This window comes from Polyodon spathula, chromosome 3, assembly GCF_017654505.1.
Source record: "Polyodon spathula isolate WHYD16114869_AA chromosome 3, ASM1765450v1, whole genome shotgun sequence".
NCBI classification, from domain to species: domain Eukaryota; kingdom Metazoa; phylum Chordata; class Actinopteri; order Acipenseriformes; family Polyodontidae; genus Polyodon; species Polyodon spathula.
The window spans coordinates 35,927,357-35,948,798 of NC_054536.1; the positions used below are offsets into that span (position 1 = coordinate 35,927,357).

At 37.1% G+C, this 21,442-nt stretch overlaps 1 protein-coding gene across 1 annotated transcript; it reads left to right on the plus strand.

The window, feature by feature from the left end:
* The first annotated feature begins 579 nt into the window (after positions 1-579).
* si:dkey-154p10.3 (zinc finger protein 260) lies at positions 580-20,868 on the plus strand. The gene is made up of 8 exons (XM_041245165.1): positions 580-690; positions 1,481-1,968; positions 2,248-2,938; positions 4,904-5,003; positions 7,107-7,349; positions 12,138-12,271; positions 14,207-14,330; positions 17,708-20,868. Exons 2-8 carry the CDS (start codon positions 1,507-1,509, stop codon positions 17,910-17,912), a joined length of 1,959 nt encoding a protein of 652 aa, XP_041101099.1. The 5' UTR covers positions 580-690; positions 1,481-1,506; the 3' UTR covers positions 17,913-20,868.
* The last annotated feature ends 574 nt before the right edge of the window (positions 20,869-21,442 follow it).

Here is a 21,442-nt window from a genome sequence, read left to right on the forward strand (position 1 = left end):
CGTGAGTGAAAAGGGACGAATAACAAGAGCGAGTAAGTGACCTCGGTTCCCAGGGAGGGACCGTCCAACAGTACATAAGATAACATAAACAAAATAGAATGGTGTAATGGTAATGTCACTGTAGTTGAGCCCCTGTTGAAAAACAATACTGTATTATATACTGTTTGATGTTCATGAATTTAAATTTGGATGTAATTTATAGACAAGGTGAGGAAGAGATACCTTTTAATAAGTATTATTTAGTTAGTCCAATAAAAGGTACCACTTCTCCTTATCTTTGTCTATCATCTCTGGACTGATACGGCTACCATTTCATCTATCTACGATGTAATTTATATAATTCACTAAAATACAATGACCGCAATTTCTCACAAGCATCCCTTGGCGCAACCTTTAAATACAGTCTATATGTGTCAGAAAGTAATACTAACCTGTATGGTGAAACGTGAAAAAGTAATTTGAAATTGGTTGTAAAATCAATGTAAAAAATTAATGTAAAAATCAGGTGAATTTACGTTGCGTTTAGCTTTAGTCATGTAATTTATAAATGACCCCTTACAAGGGAGAATGATTCTGAATGAGTCGGTACGTTTTACTGCAACCACTACTTCCTGGTGGAAATGATGAACAAAAACAGTATTGTACTTGTATGATGTTTTGGATTTGAAAATAAAACTCTATTGTTAAATGGTAAGTGCTGAATTATAATACTGTGGAAACAATGAGTGCAAGTTTTGATGTATACACAGTACATAATTCGATTTATAATCTCTCAGGTACTCGTTAGGTTACTCGTCAGAGTTAATGTAATTGTTTTGGAATTATGTAATTTATTTTTGTAATATATTATCATGGTCATTTATTGGTTTACTTTGCTACTGTAATACATTAGAGCACCTAGGGAACACAGTACGACTACTAGTTGCAAACACCGCATGTGTAGACCGCAAGTTTTAAATAAATTCAGCATCTTTGTTCAGTGACTAATACAAACAAGTGGTGTATTGAACGCAATAACTTTAAATGAAGTAATCTGCAAAGTAGGGCCTATATAATTTTACTTCTATTAGGGACGTTGATAAGGATAGTCCTACACAGTTACTTCAGGGTAGAATTCGACTATTGCCTAAATGCTTGTTGTAATACATTTCTGTGTTTTTAAACATATTTACATTTAGGAGTTTGAGCACTGAACAGTTGGTTGTAAGTGTAAACTTTATAACAGTAGACTTTTACAATACAATTGATATATACTTTTTCAGTTTGGGTATAATAATATAACGTGCAGTTACCACTACTATATACATTTAAAAAAAGGCAAAAATGCTTTCCAACCAAGGATTACAATAAAACTGTGCTTGCCAACAGTAGTGTCTGCGGTGTGGTTTTTAGGGAATTCTGAGCAGATTTCAGAATACTGTTGACAAAGAACCCATTTTAAAGGGTGTTTTCATTTTGTTTTATTTTTCTTCATACACAGCCCCTCGACCTCCCTATGCTGTGACAATGAACCAGTTGAAATACATGTATCAAGACATCCAGCCTGTAGAGTTGCATGTTCCTGAAGAGAACACCACTTCCAGACTGTACTCCAGCACAGTGGAAGGTATTGAAGGCCAGGTCTCTAGCTTGGTAGAGATGTTTCTGGTGGAGATTTACAGGTGTAGAGTCTGCCAGTTCACCACCAGCTTGAAGAATAAGATCAGTGCCCATGTGTCCAACATCCACCAGTTAGGGGGGACCTGCCATCCTCTGAACGGCTCTGAGAAGGATAGGTGTCAGGAGGAGGATGCCCCCTATGGCGTGGAGGATGAAATGAGCACAGAGAACAAGGAGAACGAGGAGAATCTGGAACGAATGTCCTTCCTTCTCCCCATGTATAGGATGCTGCAAAACATAAGCCCCCAGTCATGTGACATGGGCCTCAGCACCAACAGTGACAGTCTGCACGTTGCCCATACCTGCGAGGTAACCACAAATTAGTACTTTTAAAACTGCATTAACAACAGACTTGAAGGATCTCTTGTATAGTGACTTAATACGCATATTTCCCATTATTATTTGCCTGTTTAAAAAGTCTCTGAAGGCCACTTATAGAAGTACTTTAAGCAATTATTAGTCAAGTCAAGCAGACAAAGCCGGTTTGTCCAATGCAGTCAGTCATATCAGTGGAAAAGTGGTAGAAACTTGATTTCATCCTCAATAATGGGCCTGGAATCTCATTTTTACATGTATGTATCTTTGCAGGTGAGCACATTGTTTGAAGAGGAGTCCAGTCAATTCCACTTGGAGGATCAGGCTTCTATAGCGTCTAGCTCTTTGTCATGCCCCACTGGATCAACTGGCGAGGACCAAGGTGACAAGATGGCTCAGTCAGCTCACCTCATGTCTTTGGGTCTCTGCAGAATCTCAAGCATCAAAACCCAGTCTTTGATTTCAGAACCCAGCAGAACAGTTCAACAAGCTGACGAGGGCTCTGAAGGACGTCCCAAGAAGAAAAGACTGACTGCTGCACATCCAGGCCACCATAAAGGTTCAGATGATCGGGATGGTGGGGTGAGAGGCAGAACTTTTTCCTGCCGACTGTGCAACCTGTATCTGCCATCCAAGCCACTGCTGGAGGTGCATCTGAAATGCCATGATGGGGAGCAGGGGTTCAAGTGCATGCATTGTGGTTCCTTCACGGCCGAGTGGACGTGGATGGAGATGCATTTACAGGACCACAGCAAGAAGCGACGTCCCCACCAGTGCTCTTTCTGCGAGAAGGCCTTCAAGACTCAAAATGCACGGAACGTACATGAAAACAGACACAGGCGGAAGCCTGGCTTGATTCAGTGTGCCACCTGTCTCACTGTCTATTCTTCAGAACATGAGAGAAATCAGCATCAAGCCTGTCATTACCAAGACACTTTTAAATGCGTACACTGCACCTACTCGGGTACCTTTTCTAAACATTTTATTCATTGGTTAGTCCACAACGTTTGTGACTCTGGAGAACAGTGTACCAATGTACCATTCAAAATTAAGTTTACTAAAAGTGTCTTGAAGTGTCTGTTCTTGTAGGGCTCAGCTTTTAGTATGCTTTGGGTACAGCAGTACACTGTTGCAAAAAAATACTTTAAAAAAATATTTGTGTCGCAAACAAAATAATACTAAAATAACACTGATAAATGTTCTTTCTTTATCTATACAGTACCTATAGAAAGTCTACACCCCCTTGAACTTTTTTCACATTTTGTTGTGTCAGTGCCTCAGTGTTTCATGTATTTAAGTGAGGATTGTTTTCCACTTATCTACACACTGTACTCCACACTGTTAAGAGGAAAAAAGTTTTCATTGAGAAAAAAAAATTATATATTAAAAATACAAAACTGAAAGATCATAATTGGATATGTCTCCAACCCCCTGAGTTAATATTTGGTGGAAGCACCTTTGGCAGCAATTACAGCTGTGAGTCTGTTGGGATATACATACCCAGATTTGGCAATATTTGACCATTCTTCTTTACAAAACTGTTCAAGCTCTGTCAAGTTCCTTGGGGAGCGTTGATGGACAGCAATCTTCAAGTCATTCCACAAAGTTTCGATTGGATTTAGGTCGGGGCTCTGAATGTGCCACTCAAGGACATTTACTTTTTTGTTCCTGAGCCACTCCAGTGTAGCTTTGGCTGTGTGCTTTGGGCCGTTGACATGCTGAAAGGTGAACTTCCGTCCCAGTTTTCCTCAAGGACTTCTTTGTACTTTGCTCCATTCATTTTCCCTTCTATCCTGACAAGTGCCCCAGTCCCTGCCGATGAGAAACATCCCCATAACATGATGCTGCCACAACCATGCTTCACGGTAGGGATGGTGTTTTTTGGGTGATGCGCTGTGTTGGGATTGCACCAAACATAACACTTTGCAATTTAGGCCAAAAAATCTCCGGCGTGTTTTTTGACATACTTCAAACGGGATTCAAAGTGGGCTTTCTTGAGTAATGTCTTCCTTCTTGCCACCCTACCATACAGGCCAGATTTGTGGAGTGCTTGGGGTATTGTTGTCACATGCACACTTTGACCAGTCTTGGCCATAAAAGCCTGTAGCTCTTGCAAAGTTGCTACCAGCCTCTTGGTAGCCTCTCTGATCAGTCTCCTTCTTGCTCTGTTATCCAGTTTGGAGGGATGGGCTGATCTAGGCAGGGTCTTGGTGGTGCCATACACCTTCCACTTCTTAATCATCTTGACCGTGCTCCAAGGGATATTCAAGGCCTTTGATATTTTTTTATACCCATCCCCTGATCTGTGCCTTTCAACAACTTTGTCCCGGAGTTCATTTGAAAGTGCCTTGCTTTGAAATGCACTACCCAGCAGAGGGAACCTACAGGTTTATCCCGACATCATGTGAATCACTACAATTTCACACAGGTGGAGGCCACTTAACTTGGTGTGTGATTTTGAAGGTGATTGGTTACACCTGAGCTAGTTTAGGATCGCTATTACAAGGGGGGTGGACACTTATCCAACCAAGCTATTTCAGTTTTTATTTTTAATTAATTTTCTACAAATTTCTATAATATTTTTTTTCACTTGGAAGTTGTGGGGTAGGATGTGTAGATAAATGAAAACAATTTGAATGCATTTTAGTTCCAGGCTATAAGGCAACAAAAGGTGAACATTTTGAAAGGGGGTGTAGACTTTCTAAAGGCACTGTGTGTGTGTGTGTCAATAATATATATATATATATATATATATATATATATATATATATATATATATATATATATATATAGTGGTCATATTTTACACCCTACAGTATATATGCAGCACTAATGTTTAGTGTTCTGATATCATTTACTGTTGTCTTGATAATTTAAATTGTGCTGTTGAATTGATACTTTTTTTTTTTTTCTAATATGGATGCTGTAGATAAATCTTGGAACAAAGTCTACAAGCATCTGTGCACGCAGCATGACCACGGAGGAGAGACACATGTATGCACTGAATGTGACGAGCGGTTCAACAGAAAGTGGGTAAATTCGGGACTTTAAAGTGTACACGGTTGCATAACAACTTTGTGTCATCTCTGAATCATCTGAATCCGTAGCTTTTGTATAAAACAAGGCCTGCTCTACTATGTAGTACCTTCACTGACTTTTCAAAGTGAAAAATATAAGTCAAAAGTTCAGCTGTACAATAATAAGAGTGTAACAAGGGTAGGAACAAACCTTAGGGACTGCACCTTTAAAATTATGATCATGACACTGATATTGTTCATGTATAAAAAAGTAACCTGCTACAGTAACATTATGTAAAACTGTATAGGAGTAGTTTTTCATTGCTGGCCTTTCAAAGATGGGCTAACAAGTTCTGCTGTAGCTTGTTTCCCAATGTTGAATTACTTTTCTTGGGATTCTTGTTTTGAGGGCATTTGTAATAGGGGAGCTGCAGACTGTGCTGTTAGTCTTGTTTGTGTGGCAAGATGTCACATGTTCTGTCAAAGCCTCGATTGTATTGGTGTATATTGGCTGTATGTTCATTAGTGTTCGGTGGCTACCTCACATCAAGTTGAGTGTGTTTCTCACAGACACTATGTGTCTGTCGTACAAAAGAGTTCAAGAGAAAATACACTCTCAGTTTATTAAAGGTAGCCACCAAATAGTTGTAAAACTATAATAGTCATTAAATCTAAATAAAAAAAAAAACAGACAAAAAGCCGATATTAACATATGTAATCAGTTCATGTTGATTATGTTGTGGTTTAAACTTCTATTAACTGCATTGGTCTCAAATCTGCCGTTTTAAAATAAACACATGTTATAGCAAATATGTATTTTAGGTTAAAGGACACTCTCAGTTTCTATGCCTTATTCTTGGATTATCTATTTGCACTTTCACTCCCTGGGCCATTTCATCTCAGCAGTGTCTTCAGGGTCAAAGCATGTTACTGGCTTAAAGCATGTCAGTCAACAGGGGAAGCAACTGTTTGTTTATTGACAGCAAAGAAGCCAGTGAAGGGGCGGGGACAATTTCACTCTGCAGGTGAAATGGTACAAGACAGTTTAAGAGCATAGCTTCCTGTGACAGAGTGGCAGGGTGAAAGCGCTGCCTGTGCACGTGTGTATGTGTTGGTGTGGGGAGTAATGTGTTGACAAGGAGGGGATAAATTTCTCCCTATCAAAACACATGGGAATGTGGCTGCAGCTGTGAATTGAGTAAGTGAGTAAATGATTAATTAAGGTGCCAGCCACAGGTGTATAAATAGGGTGATCACGGATGTTAGTGAGAATGGTTAGAGTTAATGTTGGTGTTGGAGGGTATGTTTTCATGTGTTCCGTGCTGTTCTGTCTGTTTGTTTGTGTAGACCTTTTGTTTTGTTCTGTTTAGTGTTTTGTTTATTTGTTTATATAAATGTGCGCATTAGCGCTTGAAACAGCAACTTCTGTGTCTGAGTCTCCCTTTCTGGTCGCAACAGCATTGCCAGTGACGCTGTCCTGTCACACTTCCAAACAGAGTTTTCTTTAACTTATTGCAGTGTAGTAATTGAGTTTCTCAATTAAAATATGTATTTGTGTGCCTTTCAAAACTGCACATTTGAGACCTATAAAATGAATAGATGTGCATGGTGAAGACATTTTATGGAGCTATTTTGTTAGCTACAATTACATTTAATACCTCTTTTTTTGCATCCTGGCTCTTTCAACTAGATTTGTAATGAGCCCTAATAAAACCCCTTGGCACCACATAACCTAGAAATGTGAATAGCTCCTCTCAGTTCTGTGCTAATGATTATTTTTGAATGATCTGTTTTACATTAATGTTCTTTTTCTTTTGCGGAACCCTAAAACCACAGTGTAAACTTTCGCATGTAATGCCCTGCCAAAACGCATCAGTTCTGCCCTGGAAAGACAAGCTTTTTAAAGTGTGAGGCTATGAATTTACAGCATGTTAATATGAATGAATGTGCCTCATAGTCTTATGGTTTTGGAGACTAGATGCTGAAATCATGGAGACTAAAATCATGCTAGACTACCTTTTAAAAGTAAGTTTGTGGGTCAAGATCATTTTGTAGAAATTGTCACTGTTGAGGTTTACATTTGTAAATGTGATCTTCCTTTTTTTGCATCAACAGACTAGATCTCAAAGAGCACCTGACAAAACACAGCAGCTCCAGACAGTTTGAGTGTCAGCTATGTGGAGAGGGCTTTCAACGCAGGCGTGAAATGGACCATCATCACAAACAAGCCCATGCCAAGAAGAAGAAGAAGAGATGCCATCCAAAGGCATGTGAGATTAGTACAGTGCGGACAGACAAGGATATATTGGCCAACAGAGGAAAAACTGAAAAAGGGGTTTCCTGCAACTTATGCAACAGGTATTGTGTGTATTTTAGAAGCTTGGGATACAGTGTCTTTTTTGTTTAGCAATTGCAACACATAATTCTATATATTTATTTTAAAAGTGTTGTATGTATTTATTTAATTTAACAATTTTATATAAACTTTTTTTTTATTATTATATTTGAAGTTTCACTGAGCCCCATTATCAAATCAGAAATGGAGGTTACTACATTACATCTTTTGTTCTGTGCTGCGAATGAGAATTGACAAAGGTGTGGACGACCGCATCAACTAAAATTACTGTATAATAAGCAAGAGAGCATCCTGGATAACATGTATTTGTGCCACTTATTATAATCTGGTTTTCTTAAAATTAATTATGATTGCTTTGTTTATCTGAAGGCTATTGTTTATTACTTTGCGGTATTTCTCTGCTAATTCCAGTTTCTAGTTTATAATCTTTGAGTGCTGAAGGTAGTTGGCACCATGTATTTCCCAGATAAGCAGCAGTAGTAGTAGTAGTAGTAGATGCTATCTGGAAAAAGGCTTGGTTTGTAGTGGGTTATGATTCCCACAAAAGATGAGGTTTGGGGGGTTTATCAGTGATACAACAGAGTTCCATTAAAACTACTAAAACAGTTGAAAAGAGGTAGGGAAGTTAGGAGCTACATTTAACAATGATGTCACTATTTAATTACACTCCCCATCTCCTAGTTGTGTTGGGGTTTCTATTGTCTGTCTTTTGCTCTGTTCCACTAGATGGCAGAAAAGGACCAATATTGACAGGTTTCCACTGCACAGACCTTTTTTTTTTTTTTTTTTTTTTTATCAAACAATTTACTACTGTGTGGTGGCAGTTTTAGATAGCTGTTTGTTTAGCCTATTTCCCTAAAGAAACATAAAGCTTGAGGAATTTAAGTTAGGTCCTTCGCAGGTATAAAAGATGAAACTGCAGATTGGATAAACATGTCTGCCAAATAAAAATAATACAAGTACTCCCAAGCCATATTGTACCAACCAACTGGAAATAGTGCCACCTTGGTAATAAGCGTACTTGAATATCCACTATATTCTATACAAATATATTCAGATTAGCGTGTTAGCCACAGACATTATTCATGTGAACATTACTTTCTGCAAAGGCAGTGCTATTTCCTTTACCCACATGGGGAACATCTAACAGGTCTTAACTGTCAATTATGTTTAACTGTCTTAACTTTTTCAAGTCTGTGGCAAAGTGGTGAGTAGATATAGATGCGTGCAGTGCAGAGTGGATAGAAGACAGACAGACAATGATTTCCAGGTGCAAGGGTGTTTATTGATTTGATTAACAATGTCCAGAGCCTTATGGCAAACGCCTGTGAATAATAATGATGGAGTGATACAGCGGTGTGTATCACTCTGTATTTGTAAATCCCCGGGTTTGACCCATAACCCAAAAGTCCAGTTTTTACACACCAACACTAAACACAAAACACAAACACAGTTCCTAGTGACAGTGAATAAGTGCTAGTGGTGTATTACAGTTCTCTGTGAAATGCTTTCACTCCAGCTCCAGATCGTGTTACTGGTAGTCTATTAACAAACAGACAACAGTTAACAAAACACTAACACACACAAGACATAACGCACGGTTTCACAATACGGCAACACAGACTCCTTGTAGGTTAAAACACTAACCATTTACCAAGGAACAGATCACTTCCACTACACCCCTCTATTAATACCCTCGCTCATGACCCCTAGGTTAACGAGAGCATCCACTCCTCCAATCCTCGGATGCCACACCGTCTCCCGTCTGAGTCATTGAGCTTGGGTGCCGTAGCTCAGCCCCCTTCCTAAACGACGACTTCCACCTACCCTAAGGAATAAATTGTCATGCCGTTTTATTAAGGGAACTCTGTTCCTTTTACATAGTGCCCTCACAGGTCGGGAGGGAGACCTAACACCAAGAATCATTCGATCTCTGTCACAGTCTGGCATCAGTGTAAGCTGATCAGAGAAGAGTAGCAAAGAGCTTTGTCAGATGCCTTCCCTGTTATTTATATTGCTCTTAAGCTAAAATCTAATTTAAACAAGAAAAAGAACCAAGTTCTTGCAAGAGCACTTGAAAGCAAGTAGCACTATATCATGATACTGTGTGAAGCTGTAATTACAACCACCGCACTGCACAGGGGTTAGAAAGGATCAGCTCATGCCAAATTCAACAGTTTTCATAATCCTCAGTATGCAGGGTTTCAGTGAGCTGTTTCCTCCTTGCAGGATGGAGCACATCAAGAGAATTTCTAAATTAATCATTCAAGGGTGAAACAATGACAGGATTAAACATGCATATTCAATGTTAATTGAAGGCACTAAATTAAGTCCTAGCTAGCAGATCAATGCGTTACATCGAAGTGGTTGGAGCCTGGGAACTAGGAATAAATAAACAAAATATCTCAGCCATTGAATATCAGTGTTACCCCTCAACATGACACTTCACCTCTGAGTGGCTTTGTGAATGCATGTCCATTTGAAACAAACTATTTGAGGATCTATCCTGGACGCATCCCGTTTTGGATCACTTGAAAGACCAGACGTGACTCATAGTTGGTAACAGCCTGTGTCTGATTTTGAACTTTGCTTTATGGGAATGATACCTGCCTACGTTGATCAACACTGTAGAAACCCCATAAGGGTTCTAATTACTGAAGAAGTTAAAACACATACTAGATTGTTATTTAACTATAGCTGGATTTAATCATGTAAATGTCTACATGATTTATATTGTATTAGTAAACTTATAGCTAGCAAACTATGTTCAGACATTTACAGCTAAAGCTTAAATGAAGCAAAAATAATTCACAAAATGTCACAACATTATATAGAGAAGTTTTATTGTCAAAAATCCCAATGTTCCAGGTTTGTGCTTTGCACTTTATCAGCTGTTTTTTCATCAGGTAAATCTTTTATGTTCAAACATGTAAATGTTTACTTTGGGTGCTTTTCCCTGAATAATGAGATGATAAATCTTGGCTATTGATAGACAGAAGTTTTGCAATTTTAATTGCTGCGTTACCTGTTTAACAATGTAGGCAATAATCCTTACACTGCCGGTGCGCTAAGAGGACATTTTGTCAGGATGTTGACAATGAAAAGAAAAAGTACAGGTATGTTATATAAACAGTTGTAGCAACACTTGGGGACGTGGAACCCTATATTTTTCTGTACCCCACTACTTACTCTTTAATAACAGGTTTTTAAAAAAATATTAGTAATGTCAATAATCACATAAAGCTCATTGTTAATTTTAATAATTTGAGAGACTATTGGAAGTTACCATGAATGTAAACCTCACGTATGAGTTTCTGAGTAGAGCGGGTGTTTTTGTAAAGTACAGTGATGCCCTCTATAATATCCACCACAGTAATTAGCAGTAGTTAATTGACAGTCTTTCAGTAAGTTCCCCTGCCTTTGGCTTGGGGCACATAACCGTTGCTGCTTTGAGATGGTAATCCCTTATAAAAGTTTACCATAATTAAAAGCATAGCAACATGTAATAAAGCACAGTAAAAGCATGGTAAAGCATACTGTATGTAAGCACTGTAAAGACCTTTGAGTATGGGAAAGCATTTTGATAAACACAGCAAACAGGTAAACTATGGTAAAGCTGTGAAAACGCAGTGCAAAAACACCATGGGAAACTTTAATAACAGATGACTCAGGCCAGCAGCTAACACTGACAAACTTAAATGCTAGAATGTTTCTGATTTCGGCTGCTGTTTGACCAACATGAATAAGGTTCGATGAAAAATTTAAATAGACAAAAAAAAATAAAGGGCAATGTAATAAAGCAGAAATAAAGTTCACATTCCAGATCTTCAATGTCACATCTGGGTTTACTATATTATATTAAAGACTGGTGTCTTCTGCTGAGGCTCATTACTGTAAAAAAAAAAAAATAAATCAAAAAATATATCCATATTCTCTGGTAATTCCCTTTGTGTCGGGCATTATAAGGGTGTAGCAGGTGCTGACCAATGTGAAAATGGTTAATGTAACCCTAACTGTAAGGTGTCTGTTCATTAGCAGTGTGTCACCAGCATTAACTCACCTGAAGGTCGGGGGTTATTCTCCACTAGGTCCATTTACAGAGCAAAGTCTGGGCAAACAATGTAACATGAGCTACAAATGAGCATGACTGAGTCATGTGGACGGGCTCTGCTTACTGTTAACCTCCTGCTTGTTTCTAAATAGCAGCCCTGACTCAAGAAATACATAACAAGAGTCAGCTGCTAAATTTACACCAAATTAATGCCAACACAGGTTTTTTTTTTTTTTTTTTTTATCAAGTTCTATAAGACCCTAGCAGTGGCATCTTTAGAAAGCTCTAATTGAAATTTATGAGGACGAAATGATGGTTGTGAATTCCATGTTAATTACAGGAGTATCCTTTGAAGCTATAGATATGGCATGCAAGACATAGGGGTAGGTGTACTAAGATGGGCCAGTCACAGCGCAAACATACCGCAGTTTGCATTTTCGTTGTGACGCTTAACAAAGCGAAAATTTTGTCCTATGTTAAGAAAAAATATGTTAATGAAGACAGCCGCAATATACTAATTTAAATATTTGTTGCATCTTCTTAGCAAGATCCCCTAGCATTATACATTGCGAGAGTCGTGTGACATTGTTCAAATAAATAGTGGGAGCTGAGTTGTGGTTTGCTGCAGCAGAGTGTCCTGGAAGGATAACGTCTATACATGCAAGGGTGCAAGAATCAAAATAACATTGTTTTATAATAAGGTTTTCACTGGACTGTTTCTTTTTAAATTTTCTTACAGAAATTTCTCCTCTAAATTGGCTTTGCAAAGGCACATGGGAATCCACAGTGGGGTGAAACAGTTTGAGTGCCAAGACTGTGAGTACAAGACCAGGCTGAAGGCCTCCCTCATTCAGCACCGACGCATTCATACAGGTAGGGGGCGCAGCTCAGAATGCCATCGCATCAGAATGAGCTACAGTTTGTCACAGAATCAAAACATTTCAAACAGCACTAGAAAATGGAAGCCACACTGTAATTGTATACAGAAAAGAGAAGCAGTTAACAGATGCAGATGTATCATCTTTCCAAATCTGTAAGAAAATGTAAAATAATTGCTGCTTCTGGATATACTGTACAGTGTTTAAATGTAGACATATGTAATGCATAAAATGATAAAGATGCATTTGTCAAAACATTTCTTTACTTTTGAAGAGAATTTGGGAATCTTCCTATACTACAGCTATGGCATTTGCATCACCTAGGATTTTAGGATTGAGACATAATTAAAAAATACATATATTTATCTATTTATTAAATCTATAGGCTATACTTTTGTATAAGATCTCATATAATTTAATATATAATTTAAAAGTGTGAAGAAAGTTCATTGATATTAGAATTTGTTCCTGTATGGCTACTTTTTGAGCTGTAAGCCCTTCTGAGCTGTTTATCTCTGGTTTGGTAACTATTGGGTGAGGTTTTCCATTCTGAAAAAAAAAAGTGCTAATGACAATATTTAGTAAAGAGCTTTGAGAATCTACACCAGTTAGAGGTTAAACCGTATTGATCTAAGAAATTACATAAGAGTTCATGAAGATAATTTATCTGCTTGAAGTACTGCATTAATTCAATTTACTGTAGAATCAGGCTATACCCAGTCAGAAAAGTGGGGATTAGGGAAGATTAGGCTTAGGTCCTTTTTATTAAGGTATTACATCTCGGTTTTGAAGAAATACATAGAGAAGTCCTATTTCCAAGCCAGCTTAGACCACCATTCAGGCATAAAGATACACACTCAATAAGAGCTCTGGAAATTATTCAGCATTGGTGTTCTTTGGGGATACTTTGTTATGTGCTCCATTTCATATCCAACATATGGCAAATATTTAATTATTTTGAAAGCTCAGGATATCCTATGCGGTTAAAAGATGGTTATTTGTATAAACAAACGAGAAACATGCTGGGGGTTTTAATGGCTGCTCTATGTCTAGTCTGTTCTTTGTGGTGTTTTGAGAAACGTTCTCTGATTAGCAGTCAATTAGTACAAGCTCCAGAAGTTATTTACTTTGTTGATGAAAATAATAAGATGTGGGAATTGTAGCTGGCGGTTACTCCAGTGTAGTCCTATATCCGTGAAAAAATAAGTTAGTGCATTGGTATATTCATAGAAAACTGATGTCATTTTCTTCTGCTATGTTAATTGTGGTCAAACTTGATGATTCAGACTTTAGTCAAAACAGATGTCTACTTGACTTATGCAAAACTAAAATAAATAGCGGGCCTCATTTTCAAAGTATTACACCAAGTCTTTAATTAACTCCTATTTCTTGAAAGGAGAAAAAAAACATGGAAATGTTACCAGGTGACAAACAAACACCTGGAGAGTTTTGAAGAGAACTATATAACTTAGACGTTTAACCTCTTAAAAAAAAAAAAAAAGGAGTTAAAGACTGGAGTAAATATGGCCCAGTGTGTGTTTTAAAATTATGGATATTGGTTTTATTTGAATTGATTTACTATCAAGCTTCCACAATGTGGCACCCTCTTAAAATATAAACTCTTTCCAGATACATAATCACATTTGCAGTGATCGCTCATTCATTGCAGATTCATGTTTACACAGTTTTTCTTGGTAATGTATTGAGTGATATTATTAAAACTTGGAGTTACTTGGAGTTCAAAAAGTCATGACCCAAATTCTGTTGCATTATCTGTGCACAAGCTAGGATGAAGGAAATGGTTTTGTCTCAGGAAATGACAAATAACAAAGTCCTATTCTTGTTTATGCAACAGCAACATTGACAAGCTTTCCTCTGTGTTTTTCACACAGTTGGTCTAATGGAAACATTTATTTTGCAATTTTAACAGGAGAGAAACCGTTCAAATGTAATCAGTGCCCGTATGCCTCCATAGACGGCAGCTCCTTGCGAAGACATTCCAGGACACACACGAATGAGAAGCCCTACCAGTGTGAGCATTGCTCATACAGCTGGTAAGCCTGGAGATTTCAATAAAAAACACTGTTCTGCAATTTTTCTATCTAATGCGCATTTGCACCCTTTTGGTGTATCTTGGTGTGATTTATCAATATATATGTTCCTCCAAAATGGCAAACTGAGTTACCCGTATTTGAGTTTACAAGAATATCATTGAAAAAAAAAAAACAGGTTGAATATTAGTAATTGTGATTTTTTTTCAATCAACTGAACACACATTACACCACTACTGTTGCCCCATGCTCCCTAAGCCTTAAAACATTTTATTAAAGACAGATTAATTTTTTTTTTTTTTTTTTGCAGTAGCATATAAGAAAGTGAGATCAACAGTCTCCAAAGAAGGTGCACTTAAGTTTAACTCTCGTGTAGCTTTGGTGTGCAATTGTTTTTCAAACAGGTGTCATGGACATTTAAAAGGCGCCCCTTTAAACAGTGGAACAGGTTATAAGGCTGTATGGTTGTGCCCCCATTTGCCCCATAATGCCATTCCGCTAGCACTTTCTTTGTTGTTATAAGGTGGAACACTAATAGCATGGACTCGTAATGATGGCTCCCGACTACAGTATTTTATAGGGAGAGCACTGTATCTGTTACAGTGGCATGGTTTTCGAGGATCTGAGCTGCCTCCTAGGCAATAGCTAGATACAGGAATACAGTAATATCTGATTTGAAATTCAGAATGTTCATCCATGATTTCCAGCAGGAGGTAAAAACTGTACTTTTGAAGTGATATAAAAGGTAAAAAGAAGTTGATACTGATGCATTTTATAGTATAGGTTTTGCAAGCTACAGAAGTTTTGACATTAATTGATCGATATCTCTTGTTTCATATGCAGTGAGTTATTTATAATGAAATCTCCACTCTTTTCTACCAGCAGTCTTTTTAATAAAACATAGGAGACACCTGCACAGTTTGGAGAGAAATATTTACTTTTTTTTTTGTCTGTAGAGGTTATTTTTATTTACTTTGTCAGCAAATTCCTCTGACAAGCATAGTAGGCCTCTGTCACGTCAAGTCTAATGAATACTTTAGCTATTTTTTCCCTTTCATTATAAAGATTTGAAAAACTCTGACATTCTTTTTTTTCCTGTGATTTTGAGAAGTAAAACAGAATGCCATTTTTGTCTGACACCAGTTTTAATTAGGTGCTACTTTAATTAGCATTTATTTTATTCAGATTGTCCCTTTTCATTTAAGTCCAAAGTAGTGGTATGTATATCTGTAGGCATGTCTGTACAACCATGCATAGTATACCTAGAGAACTGCTTAACAAATTGTGATAAAATGTGGTTACTCAGAATCTGGAATTATCGTTTCTTTACTTGTAGACCATGGTTATCTACTTTTTTTAAAGATATTAATAGCTTTAATATTTGATCAACAGCTAGGGTGGGGAATGATTATTACCAATATGCTTGTTTATTCATTAATTTCTTTCCATGTTCTCTTCTTTATCATCATGGCTCTGGTAAAGACACGGAACAATTGTACATTTTACCCACGGTTGTTTCATGGAATTTTCTGCTACTGGTTTTTTTTTTTTTTTTTTTTAGCAGTTACAGATTCAAGCCGTGGTGCTGTCAGATGTGTTCTATCATTATTAAATTACAGGAATCACATTCTTGCAATTTTTTGAATACATCTCCTGGCTGTAGTATTTCATACAAAAAAATGCACTGCTGCAAAGATGGGTGAATGCATACAAGAGTGTTAGGCAGAATTTCAGGGGATTTATGCCTTTAGAGTTTATAGCAAAACACATGACTTACTTACCCTTGCTGCCTGCTGTGTTGTATGCATCCCTACAAGATCTCTTTCAGCATATATGAAATCGGGTCCTTAAATAACACTGTCTGTCTAAATTTCACTGAATCTGCTGGGTCACCCAAATCTTAATCAGAAGTATTTGTAGGGGTAAGCAAGTTCAGTGTTTTGATTGAGAGGCTTCACCTGGTACAGGAATATGCATGCCAACATGCATAGCTTAGCTGTGTGGCAAAATCAGCAATAGTTCTTGCCTATGATATGGTTAGTCCTGGTTCGTAGCTCAGCAATATATATCATAGCTTTTACTTTATTTGATTTTTTTCTTGTGTTTGTCTCATCTAAGTAACAGTCGCTGTGAAAGGGGGTGGGTATCCATTTGGAAAAATAAGAGTGATAACACAGGAGGTTGATGTTTATTTACAGTTTACACAAATTTTACTTGTGGTGTAGTGTGCCCGCCACTAAGGTAACAAATGGCAAAATGTTATAAAACAGAACTAAGAAAATAGTTTGCCCAAAACAATGGCTGAATACCATTCCTAATAAAGAGGAGGTTCTGCTCTAGCAACCTTCTGCACTAACACACATTCTTATACTGATGTGGGATCAAGTCCCCTAAGCTAATTTCCTGTACACTAAACACCAAGATCCTGGTGTAGACACAGTGCTCTCCAGTAGTTGGTTTCTTTGTTTTTCTTACCCTGGTTACACACTCAGCCGTGAGGATTTGCAGCCCATTCACCTCCAGGCTTGCAGAGAACCCATTTCCAGCTCCTTTTTATAGCATGTGGCCAGGGCTAATCGATAATCAATAAATAAATTAGCAACTGGCCACGTTCCAGTGGCTTTTTGTCATTCTCAATTTGTTCTTATGTTGTAGCAGGGAGGAGATTCTAACCCCTGCCCTGCCATATTTATATATATATATATATATATATATATATATATATATATATATATATATATATATATATATATATATATATATATATATATACACACACATTTCAACAAAGTTGTATACAAAAACGTTTTTGCTTCCAAAATTCAAAAACACTGTTTCATTGCCACATTCACTCATGTAATTATTCCTTTGAATGGTATTTTTTCTAAAATAATGTTTGTACATATACATTATTTGTATCTATACAAAGTGTGTGTAATTGGTGTTATCAGTGAAACAGTATTAGTTGTCATTCATATTCATAAACCTGACCAGCAAGCAAAGCCATGAGGAGCAAATCAGCTTGATTCTAAAGAAATCACATGTTTGTGAATAAAGTTTGAATAAAGTATACAAAAAGGGAAATAAATAAGGTGGTGAGGTTTGACCAAGGATTTGTGAATAATAATCTGCATTATGTTGAAAAAGATATTATAGTAATACATACAGCGGGCAGCAATGGTAAATATTGTGTTTTGTTATATTGTATGTACAATGACAATTCCACAACAAATACTGTGTATACCTAATTATAATCTTGAATCATTTTGAACAAATGTGAGGGATTTTATTTAAGAAATGTAGGTCATAAGGTTGGTGAATAATCTTTGCCATACAAACAGGTTTGAATAACTTGTGAACCTGCTTATCATCTCTTATAGCATTCAGAAGAAAAGCCTGGATCTGCATGTCCGCCGACATCACACTGGTGAGGTGTTCGCCTGTCATTACTGCTGCTACTCCTCACCTGACAAGCAGCTCCTTCACAGGCACCTGAAGAAGCATCACCCAGACATGAGGGGCTCATTAAGCAGCTCCGAGGCAACACCCGGACTCTCAGCAGATCATTTCACTGATAACTCCTGACCCTTGCCGACAGCTAGACTCTGGCCGTTTACTGATGGCACATCCCGGTGTGAAAATGTAAACTAGGTCAACTGGGCTGCACGCAACTAGCAGAATGCACTGAATGCACTAGCAACTGTGCACAGTAATAGAGGCTGTCTTTTGAGGGCCTTCCAATGTGTTTTGCATTCACACAATTATCATTGCCTACCCTTGTGACAGGTACATGTTCTTCCACCAGTTAAGCCCTTAACCCCTTCCCCTTCGGTTTGAAATTGACATAGCATAAAGAAGCTCCATTTGAAAATACAAGCTGCTTTTGGTTGCGTAAAACTTTCCTTAGAAGCTGTCTCTGCAGGCTGTTCTGCAGAGGTGTGAAGAAGTGGCAGTTAAGAGTAGGACTGTATTTTTTTACTGTAAAAATGGCATATGTCACGATCTAAAAAGAGGTATTTCTTTTTTTTTTTTGTCATTTATATTTTTATTAAGTTTTCAATGACTGAATTTTCATCTCCTACAATTAGATTTAAATACAATTGTATAATTCATTAACCATCTGGCCCTCATTAATACATAAATAATAGGATACATGTAGTATCTCTAATCCATTGATAATAAATAAACAGTTACTTCATGTCAGAGATTGGTAAGAATTTATCCAAATATTTTTTTTCAAGAGTAAGGACTTCTAATGCCAAATTGTGCTGTAATAACATAGGTATAGGTTCAGTATCCTTCTGAATACAAAGAATAGATTTTCTAGCAAGAGTGAACAGACCAAGAAGTAGTTTGCATTCTGGAAAAGAAAGATGTAAATCAGAGGTATCTCCAAGTATTGCTAGATTCTGAGACATTTTTATATTAGCATTAAATATGTTATTTACATGAAAAAATATATCTTTCCAAAATACTGAAACCTTAGAACAATACCAAAATAAATGTAGTGAATCAGAGTTGTTTTTGCCACATCTCCAGCATGAAGAGTTATCTGCCAGCTTACAATTATATAACTTGGAGAGGGTAAAGTAAACGTTATGTATTATTTTATATTGAATTGAACACAATTTAGCATTATGTGAGGATAATTTGACCTTTCTGTTGATTTAATCTCCACATATTATTACTAAATTCTGTTTTCAAAATACTTTCCCAGTAAGTTTTTAAAGAACCATCATAGGCATTTTGACCAACCTGAAACAATTTATATACTTTTGAAACAAATCTATGTGAGTTTTTAGAATCAGATAAAAATTTCTCTAATTTGGTAATTTGTGGATGACAAGTTTTCTTTTATATAGTTTACAGAGTAGATTTAATATGATTATGTACAAATGAATTACTTACATTATATTTTGCTTTGAGTGCTCTTAGAGAGGGAAGGATGTATTAGTAAAAATGTCACTAATTGTATTTATACCAGCTTTAATCCAGGAGTTGTCCCTTAAACATTTTTTCTTAAGTCAGTATGGGGTTATTCTTTATACTTGAGGTTAAATACATTATTCTGATATCACTGAGTTCAAACATTGCTTTCCTGAAAATGTAATTTGGAAGTTTAAAACATACGTAATTTGGTAAAGATGATGGGGGGCCATGAAGTACAATTTCTTTAAGGTGAAAGGGTTTTAGCAGCTTGTTGTAAAACATCAAACCATAGTGAGGACTCAGAATCAGAGACTGAAAAACTTTTGACAGTTGAAAGTTGTTGGGATAAACAATCTTGTTTACGATCAAGTATTTTGATATTAAATTTATTAATTAAAATAAGAACTCCTCTTGAGGCAGAAGTGTATGAAGAGTGTAGTGCTGTACCCACCCACCTTTTCTGTAATTTGATTTCTTCTGATTCGACCAAATGAGACTCCTGAATTAAAGCTATATCACATTTTATTGTTGACAGATAACTCAGGATTCTGTAGCGTTTTATGGGGTTGTTAAAGCCCTTAACATCCCAAGAGATCACGTTCAGTTTTTTAGACCAAGATGAACTACTCATTGAGAAATAGTACAGTACAGAAATTAATATTAAGATAAAATCTTGAGAAGGCCAAATAAGATGTGTTATTATTAAATCGTACAATTGCAGAATTGTAATAATTTAAACAAGCATTTAATAATCTAATCTGGAGAAAAGACTGTATATTTGTTAACTTTGTATCACTCAAAAGGATATCGATTGTGTAAGTAGGAGATGCCAAAAAAATAAACAGGACAGAATAAAACAGACAAAACACAACTAAACGAGACAGTACATGTGAACAAGTAATGTAAAAGAATACAATAATATACAGAAAAAAACCGAACATCACTGACTGGTCGTGACATCTTACTCAAAACGAGTCCCAACAGAGTCGATAGGATTAAAGTAAAAAAAAAAACCTATCTCAGGAAATTATCTTTAGCTTTCATTCCGAAAGATAAAAGCTGCCAAAGTGAATTGCAGTGTACACCTGTATATAGGTATACTCATTCACACATATTTGCATCTGTATAAATTAACGATAACTACCGAATTTAAATTAGGATGAAAAAAAAAAAGAAAAAGTGTGTGCTAGCATATACATATTATGTAATATGTATATTGAGCTACTGTATATTTGTAAATGTAAAATTTCACTATAATATAATAGACAATTTTCCCAAGATAAATAAATACTGATAAATGGGTAATATAGTATAGACCATTTACTTTACGGAGATACTTTACGGGATATGTCCTAAGCATATGCATAAAAATAAGATCAAATGTATGCATCGCACAATATGAGGGGAATGGCCGACAATATGCGTGATCCTGGTATATTCGAAGGTATGCGACAAGTACAAAACCAGGTTTGTGATGCGCAGTATAAGGATTGTAAAATGACTGCATTAAATCTGAGCACATTACCATTCCAGCACTGTCTACAAACAGGCAACAATGGGAAGTGTGGGTAGCATGCAGCGTGTCCATCGACATGTGGATGTGAATGATGCAAGACACTCAGCAACAGCAACCCCGACATAGGTGAAGATATGCTGAAAGGGGTACCAGCCTCGGCACACATATGAGGAGCTCAGCAATGAGCAAGTCGTGTCCAGGTATCGTCTTGATCGAGACATGCTTCATGATGACCTGGCCAGAACAAACCATGTGCAGTCATGCCTTGTCCGAGCAATTGGTAGTGTCTGTATGTGTTTCCTGGCTACCGGGACCTTCCAGAAGGTAGCAGGTGATACAGTGGGGATCACCCAGTCAGCCGTGTCCTGCCACCTCGACAGGTTCATAACCGCGTTGTTGCGACATGCTGAGGAACATATTAAATTCCCCAGTACCAGAGCAAACAGGGAGGAGATAATGCAGGGTTTTTATGAGGTCGCGCACCTGCCGCGCGTGGTAGGTGCAATTGCACCGATATTACCATCCGGGCACCTGTTCCAGTTGTCCTGTTCTATCAGGATTCCAGTTATATTCGGAATAGTGGGAAATTTGAACAGCTATTCCATGCCATGTAAACACGGTATTCGAAATGAATCAGTCCATATTCTGGATACCAGTATTTCGAAAACGT